Consider the following 8,387-nt stretch of genomic DNA (forward strand, 5'->3'; position numbering starts at 1 on the left):
GGAGGAGACCCTTCACCATCTGAGGAAAAGGGGCAGATGTCTGATCACAGATTAGAGGACGGGCTCAAGCCTGCATGGGTCTTTGATATGGAGGGAGGCAGAGATAAAGCCCTTCCTGATAACTCATGGACTCCCTCATTCTCAGGGACTCAGTGACTTTCAGGGTTGGGGAGCTGGAAGCTGAGAGAAGACAGGGCCAGGAGGTTGGTCTCTGCCAAGGCATCAACTCATGAGCCAAGGAAGCCTGGAATATGAAATGTGATACTTCTGCCCTGTCTTTCCCCATAACATCCCAATAGGAACCAGGGGCATGTTGACAGCAAAGATGTGAAGGTCAAAGTTTGAACCTGACAACCTCTAAGAGCCCTTCTGAATCTGAAGTTTTATGATTCTAGGAAGGGAATATTTATGTTCCGTTCTCTCCTATCTTTTTGTCATCCTGTTATTAGGATTAGCTAGAGGTTTAAGCCTTAAGGATATTTATTGTTCGCCAAGTAAGAATTCTGGAGGGAAGAGATTCAAGAGTTGATTCAGAGGTCTCAGGGCACTGGTTGGCATTTCTGAGATTCTCAAGACAGCTTCAGACATTTTGGCTCACACAGCCTTGTTCACAGGCAGGAAGTAGTCGAGAGTGGGGAAGACTGCAAGTGAGGCTCCTCTCCTATTATTGAGGGATAGAAAAGTCTGCCCAGAGCATTCCCTCTATACTAAACTCTCCCCTTACCTCATTGACTAGAACTACCTGCAGTGGAGACTGAGAAAGTGCTATCTGGCTTTTTCACCATGCTAATGGGAAGCGGCAAGGAATACCATACCAAACCACTACCATTGAGTTGATTCTGACTCATGGTGACCCCATGTGTTTCAGAGTAGAACTGTTCTGTAAGGTTGTCTTGGCTGTAATCTTTACAGAAGCAAATAGCCAGGCCTTTCTTCTGCTGCGCCACTGGCTGGGTTCAAACTGCCAACCCTTAGGTTAGTAGTCGAGTGCAAATGTTTGCACCACTCAGAGAAATTGGTAATAACCACTGTCTTCCACCCCTCCTTCATTCATTCAACTAAGATTTACTGAGCACCTTCTCTGGGCCGGGCTCTGGGCCAGGTGGATGCTGATAAAAAGGAAAGAGATGGTCCCTGTTCTCTAGGAGCCCCTACTGGAAGAACACAGATAGGCAGAGGATTACAACACAAGATAGCAAGTGCTGGGAGAGGAGTGAGTGTACCCAGAGCCCCCACAGGAGCTGTAGAGGCTCAGCCGGAGGAAGCGGGGAGGGCTGAAGGAAGTGAGGACTGGGTTATGTTTTGAAGGTTACGTTTGACTGGGTTATGGTACTCAGCTAGGGATGAGGGGGCATGTAGGAGGTAGTTGGGAGAAGGGCATTGGGGAATCTGCCAGGTCTTAGCATGGCTGGACCAAGAGTATTAATGGGGATGGGCAGTAAACGAGGCTGAAGAAATAGGCAAAGGCCAGCTAGAGATAGTTTTGTACGGGGCATAAAGGTTTGGGGCATTTATTCTGGACATGAGGGTGAGCGGGTCTCTGTGTGTACCTTCTGTAGACAGAACACTTAGCATCAGGACAGCTTAGCTGGAGAGAAGAGGCTGTACAGACCCACATCAGTCATATGGTTGGAGTTGTTCCACTGCACTGAGGCATGGGGGATTGGCATAGCCTGACCCTTACCAACTGGGGGAACTTGAGCACTAATCGTGATACCTTTGGCTGGTGTGACCCAGCCATGTGTTTGTTCACCATCTTCCAACACAGCTGGTCTAGGCTGGATGGTTCTGATTGTTAGAGTGCTTCCTGGGGAAGGGGGTGAGGTCAAAGTTGTCACCCTCTATCCTCAATCCTTCCTCCTTCCACCTGGTTCTGCCCCTTGGGGGGGTGATAAAATTCCTTTTCTATCTGAGCCATTCAAACATACGGAAACATTTGTGGTATATGATTTTCAGCATATCACATACGTTATCTCATTTAATCCTCAAATTCTCTGGTGTAGCTATTCCCCTCATCACTTTACAGATGAGGAAACAGACTCAGTGAGGCAAATGCCAAGTCACGTTTGCAGACTCCAATCTTGTGTTCTTTCCACTACTCCAGGATTTCTCTACATGTGGCCCTTGGACTGCCTGTATCAGAAGCACCTGGACTGCTTGTTGCAAATCCAGATTCCTGGGGGCCAACCCAGGCCTCCTGAAGTAGAATCTCTGGGGGGATTGTTGTTGTTGTTGTTGTTAGTTGCCATCCACTTGGCTCTAACTCATGGCAAACCTGTGCAAAACAGAACAAAGCATTGCCCAGGCCTGCACCGTCTTTTGGGGTAAGAGCACAGAATTCATGTTGTAACACACACCTCAGCTGATTTCTAGGTCCATTACAGTGTGAGAACTGTGATCTAATCTTACTAACATGTCCACCTTGAATCTTCTCTTGCTTTTTATTTTTTTCTGAAAAAAAGAAAGAAAGAGCTTTTTGGGTACATCTACCTTGTAAATTGCTCCTTCTTAAAGAACACAGTGGTACGGATCAGTGGAATCCCAAAGCCTGATGGGACCTTGGAGACCTTTGCAGAAACCTCCCTCTTGCACTTTCTCTCTCCCCTGTTTGCAGAAGTCTTAACATCTGTTCCCTGGCTGAGCCGAGATGGGCGACTGGAGCTTCCTGGGAGAGTTCCTGGAGGAAGTCCACAAGCACTCCACGGTGATTGGCAAGGTCTGGCTCACTGTCCTCTTCATCTTCCGCATGCTTGTGCTGGGCACAGCTGCCGAGTCTTCCTGGGGGGATGAGCAGGCTGATTTCCAGTGTGATACCATGCAGCCAGGCTGTGAGAATGTCTGCTACGACCAAGCCTTCCCCATCTCCCACATTCGCTACTGGGTGCTGCAAATCATCTTCGTCTCCACGCCATCTCTGGTGTACATGGGCCACGCCATGCACATGGTGCGCATGCAGGAGAAGCGGAAGTTAAGGGAGGCCGAGAGGGCCAAAGAGGTCCAGGGTTCTGGCTCTTATGAGTACCCAGTGGCTGAGAAGACAGAGCTATCCTGCTGGAGAGAAGTGAACGGAAAGATTGTCCTCCAGGGCACTCTGCTCAACACCTATGTCTGCAGCATCCTGATCCGCACTACTATGGAGGTGGCCTTCATTGTGGGCCAGTACCTCCTCTACGGGATCTTCCTGGACACCCTACATGTCTGCCGCAGGAGTCCCTGCCCCCACCCGGTCAACTGTTATGTATCCCGGCCCACAGAAAAGAATGTCTTCATTGTCTTTATGCTGGCTGTGGCTGGACTGTCCCTCTTCCTCAGCTTGGCTGAACTCTATCACTTGGGCTGGAAGAAGATCAGACATCGATTTGTCAAGTCACAGCATGGTATGACAGAGTCTCAGCTTCCTGGCCCCTCTGCAGGCATGGCCCATAGCTGCACACCACCCCCTGATTTCAATCAGTGCCTGGAGAATGGCCCTGGAGGGAAGTTCTTCAACCCCTTCAGTAACAAGATGGCCTCCCAGCAGAACACAGATAACTTGGCCACTGAGCAAGTGCAAGGCCAGGAGGAGATTCCGGGGGAGGGTTTCATCCACATCCGCTATGCCCAGAGGCCAGAGGTACCCAATGGAGTCTCCCCAGGTCACCGCCTCCCCCATGGCTACCATAATGACAAGCGCCGCCTCAGCAAGGCCAGCAGCAAGGCCAGGTCAGATGATCTATCAGTGTGACCCTCCAGTGTGGGGGGACCAGGACCAGATGGGAACAAAGAAGGGTCAGAGAGGGGAGATATGTCCCTTCTGATCCCATGCTCTCTCATTCTCTTCACTGCTCTGCTTTTCTCAGTCGCCTGGTCTCAATGTGTTGTGGGTTGAATTGTGTCCCCCCAAAATATGTTTTAAATCCTAACCTCTATGCCTGTGGTTTTATTAACCTCATTTGGGAAGCGGTTGTGTTTGTTATGTTAATGAGGCAGGATTAGTGTAGGGTATATCTTGAGTCAATCTCTTTTGAGGTATAAAAGAGATTAAACAAGGGAGCAGGGCAGAGATGGGAGGAGAGAGATGCCAAGCTACATGATCTCCCAGGAGCAGAATCTCAAAGAGACAAAGACCTTCCTCCAAAGCCCACAGAGAGAGAGAGAGCCTTCCTCTACAGCCGGCATCCTGAATTTGGACTTCTAGCCTCCTAAACTGTTCACCAAGGACGTGGCTACACAATCTTTTGTTAAAGAGATTAAGCTTGTAACCCATAAGGTGGATCTAACTAACTACCACAGCAGAAAACCCATCAGCTTACACTGAAGGGGGCAGAGAAAGAATGAAAGGAAAGAACGCTGTCTGCCCCTTGGAATTCTACAGACAGGAAACAGACCAAAGGCACTACATCTGTTATCCTCCAAGAAGAGCCATCCACTTGTGGTATTTCTGTTCTATCAGCACTAGATAGCTAAGACACAATGACATTGCTCATTTATTCCAGGAGGTATGACCAGGGCTCCATAGGTGAAGTCAGAGACATGGGTACCCACCCAGGTTGCTATGCCCTTCTCATCCTCTACCCAGGATACTTAGCGAGGCCTTTTCAGATTACTCAATGAATAGGACAGAAGACAGGAAGGGAAGTTTGGCAAAATCTGGCCTGAGAGGGATAGCTGGAGTGATAGAATAAATCTCTACATATCAGCAACTTACCAGATGTGTCCTCCCAAGTCTGTAGGACTGCCCTAATCACCACCCCCTAACCCCACCAAGAAAGAGCCCAAAGTTCCCAGCCAATAGAGAATGTGAATCAAGGAACTTGGATTAGATGTGCTCTTGAATCTATTGTCTCCATGGGCCGTAACTGCGGTGGCATTTGGCTGCCCTTGCTGTCCCTCCTTCTGCCCAGTCTTAAAAAAGGGTCTTTAGAACTTGACCAGCAGCCTCAACTTTACAAGTCCTTCAGTATGTACCTCTGGCAAATGTCCCACCTTGGTGACGTTGCAGCCTTTCCTTCTGCCCGGGTGTACACCCAGTCCATAGGGGTGCCAGCTCCTCCAGAGAGTCATTGCTCACTGACACCAGTGGAATTCCTACCACCACCTGACATACTGTGGCTCCAACCTGATGATAGAAACCACCCCTTCCATTCCTCCACCTTTGGCTGTTCACCAATGCTCCCCAAAAGACTTTATGGACAGGAATGCCCAAGAAGCGGTCGTCCTTCCTGGGATCCTGACCAGATCCCCAGCCACTGAGGCCAGTAGAATTTCTGCAGGTCTTATTAAAACAAAGAGGGCATTATGCTTCTCAGAGGTAGATTCCCCTTGGAAGAAAATAACTCTGTTGTGAGGATGAAAATTTAAAAGGAGAGAAAACACTGGAAAACTATTTTTCCCTCCTATTTATTTCCCTTGCTGGCTGCCAACTTAGAGTGAGGAGGAGGTGTAATGACAGCTATGGAGGCCTCCAGATAGATCTCTCTCCCTGGAGGGTTTAGCAGGGATGTGGAAGCAGTAGGGGAATCTTCAGTTCTCTTGGCAGGGGCCTTACTTAAAGGCATGGAGATTCTGAGATCTCACTGGTGCCCTAGTGAGACTGCCAAGTGGGAGCTATAGAAAAACTCTCCCTTCTCCAGGGATGGGCCAGCTTTTACTATTCAGTCCATTCAAAATGGGTGTCTCCCATTTTGGACGGAGGTAAAGGATGCTCAGAATCGGATACTGAGTCTTACAGAGAGATTACTTTTTAAAATTGCTTGTGTGTGCGTGTGTGTGTGTGTATACGTGTGTGCGTGCATGTGCACATGCTGAGAGGGTAGGTGAAGGGGAGGGGGGTCCTAAAATTAGGAAAGGAAAGCTTACAGAAGCTAGTGTCTTCCTGTCCTCCCCTTCAGCTGCCTGGTGGAGGGGCTGAGCCTCACTGCCTCTGTGTCATCAACCTAAACTGATAGACCTGAGAGGTCAGGACAGAGGACGGTGAAGGCTCAGAAGGGGCTCAGCCTCTGCTCCACCTGCCCATCTCCCGGCCCCTCTTTGCTGATATTTGGATGCTACTGGTGGGTGGGGAGGAGGAGGGTTGAGAGGTGGAGGGAGGAAAGAATGACTGGTCATTTCAGGTTCCTGGAGGGAGACACCTTTTTTTTATCTATTGCCTAGCACTACTAACAGTAAGACTCTTCTACCTCTGAAATGTGTATGTTCTGTGAAATGTGTGCTCTTGAATTAGAAAGTCTATGAGATCACTCCTTGACTCACTGTCAAGAGACTTTCAGGAAAGAAAAAGGAAGTATGTGTAATTTGTCTTAATAAAGTCTGGCCCTACATCTGTCTCTTTTTTGTGTTCCTTTCATGCTGTGACTACAAGAGAAGGAGGTCAGTGGGGGACGGGAGCACTCAAACCCCACCCATCAGTCAGTAATGGAAAGAACTTCGGAGTCATATGTGCAAGGATTAAAATCCAAGCTGCTGAGTCACTGCTTGACATCGGCAAGCAACTTAATCTCTGAGCTTTGGTTTCCTCATCTGTAAATTGGGCCTAGTAATACCTACCTTATAAAATGAAACCCATCGCCGTTGAGTCGATTCCATAGTGACTGTATAGGACAGGGTAGAACTACCCCATAGAGTTTCCAAGGAGCGCCTGGTGGATTTGAACTGCTGACCTTTTGGTTAACAGCCATAGCACTTAATCACTACACCACCAGGGTTTCCATCTACCTTGTAGTGTTGTTAAATGAGAGATTGTTCAGCAGAGATCCTGGGATATAATAGTCTGTCATTAAACGGTGCTTGTTTTTATCACTATTATTATTATGTTTGTTATTATGTTACATACACAGTATTCAAATACCTAGAATGTTGAGAAAGGTTCTAGAATTTTCCGTGATAGAGCTCACAATCCAGCTGAGGCAATCAAATTAACCCACATAAAGGAAAGAATTAAAATAGAATTAAGTGGGAATTCATTTCCTACTGAGGCTAAGAACCATAAGGCTCTAGGAAGTAACATATACGGAAAGAAGAAACACATAAAAGAGGACAGATCTGACCTGGGCCTTAAAGAGTGACTAAGGCTTTAGAGGGATGGAGACCCCAAGGATGACTCTGTGAAATAAGTCTTGGTGTCCTCATTTTACAGACATGGAAACTGAGGCCCTGGAAGTTCCCCTGACAGGGGCAGATGTTCACTGGCCTCTGAGAGGGGCCACTTCTCTTTGGAAAAGGAGAAATGATTCTTGATCCAATAAAGTCAGGGGACCACCCACCTCTTCATCAATAAACGGAATGCCATTTCCTAGAGAAAGAGGTAAAGGCTGGGAAAAACCAACACAAGTATTGTCTTAACTATCAATTGGTCTTGTTTATCAGGACAGAAAAGCTCTCTTAAAGAGGCCTTGTAAATTGATCTAGAACACGTGACTCAGATGTTGAGACTCAGGGTGCACCTGGCGTCTGTCCAAAGGTAAGGTGCTCAGTCCAGAGGTGCCTGAGTAGTCCAACAGGAAAAAGCGTCTGGGACCCATTTTTTTTCCTTCTAGAAAAAAAGCAGTGCAATTCATAGTTTTGAAAACATAGCTATTAGCATTTAACGGTTTATATTATACTCAGACTGAAAAAGTCAAGGGACTTATTTTATAATGAGTAAGATTTCAACCTGAGGTATCTATTCTCATTTTCTCTTCCTTCTCCTGCCCCCCACCCCCAGAAAGGGTCATCACTAAAGAGGGTCAACACATTCCAGGTTGTAAGCCCTTCAAATCCCCTTCCTTAATTTCCTTCTTCTGATGATAGGTGAGATCAGAATATCTACCACTGGTGTTTCATTCCTATGGCTAGCGTTTAAATGGTTAAACTAATAATACTCCTAAGAAGGATCACAGTAGGAATGAGTTTGGGATTTTTTTTCCTAATAGTAAATTTTGATATCAGAGAGAAAAACAAAAGAACAAGGGTACTAAGCACCTTGCAGGTGTCCTGAGGAGCCCTTGAGTGGGGCAAACAGTTAACTGAAAGGTTAACTTGACTGCTAACTGAAAGGTTGGCAGTTTGAGTCTACCCATAGGTGCCTCAGAAGAAGGGCCTGGCGATTTACTTCCAAGAAATTGGCTATTGAAAACCCTACAGAGCACAGTTCTACTATGACACATGTGGGGTTGCCATGAGACAGAATTGACTTGATGGCAACTGGTTGGTTAGCTGTCTTGAATGATTACTTTCATAATGTGGAAATGAGGAAAACAGGGAGGTTGGAGGGAGATGCCAAAGATAAGCTGCCCACTTGCCAATCACTGGTAGATCCTGGAATCCCCTGCAGGGGTCCTTTTACTGGTCCTTGATAAAAACAGGATTTTCAAACGCTAGGTATGTAAATAAACTAAGATTAGTGCTTTTTCCTCTTGGTCACCTGATTA

The 8,387-nt window shown here is 47.2% G+C and overlaps 1 protein-coding gene across 1 annotated transcript; it reads left to right on the forward strand.

Moving 5' to 3' along the window:
• Positions 1-912: 912 nt before the first annotated feature.
• Positions 913-3,855, forward strand: GJA5 (gap junction protein alpha 5). The gene is made up of 2 exons (XM_004380328.3): positions 913-1,213; positions 2,615-3,855. Exon 2 carries the CDS (start codon positions 2,648-2,650, stop codon positions 3,722-3,724), a length of 1,077 nt encoding a protein of 358 aa, XP_004380385.1. The 5' UTR covers positions 913-1,213; positions 2,615-2,647; the 3' UTR covers positions 3,725-3,855.
• The last annotated feature ends 4,532 nt before the right edge of the window (positions 3,856-8,387 follow it).

Source organism: Trichechus manatus, unplaced genomic scaffold (assembly GCF_000243295.1).
Source record: "Trichechus manatus latirostris isolate Lorelei unplaced genomic scaffold, TriManLat1.0 scaffold00073, whole genome shotgun sequence".
Lineage (NCBI taxonomy): Eukaryota > Metazoa > Chordata > Mammalia > Sirenia > Trichechidae > Trichechus > Trichechus manatus.

Coding starts and splice junctions, on each gene's coding strand:
- GJA5 (XM_004380328.3), top strand. CDS start 2,648: ATGGGCGACTGGAGCTTCCTGGGAGAGTTCCTGGAGGAAGTCCACAAG.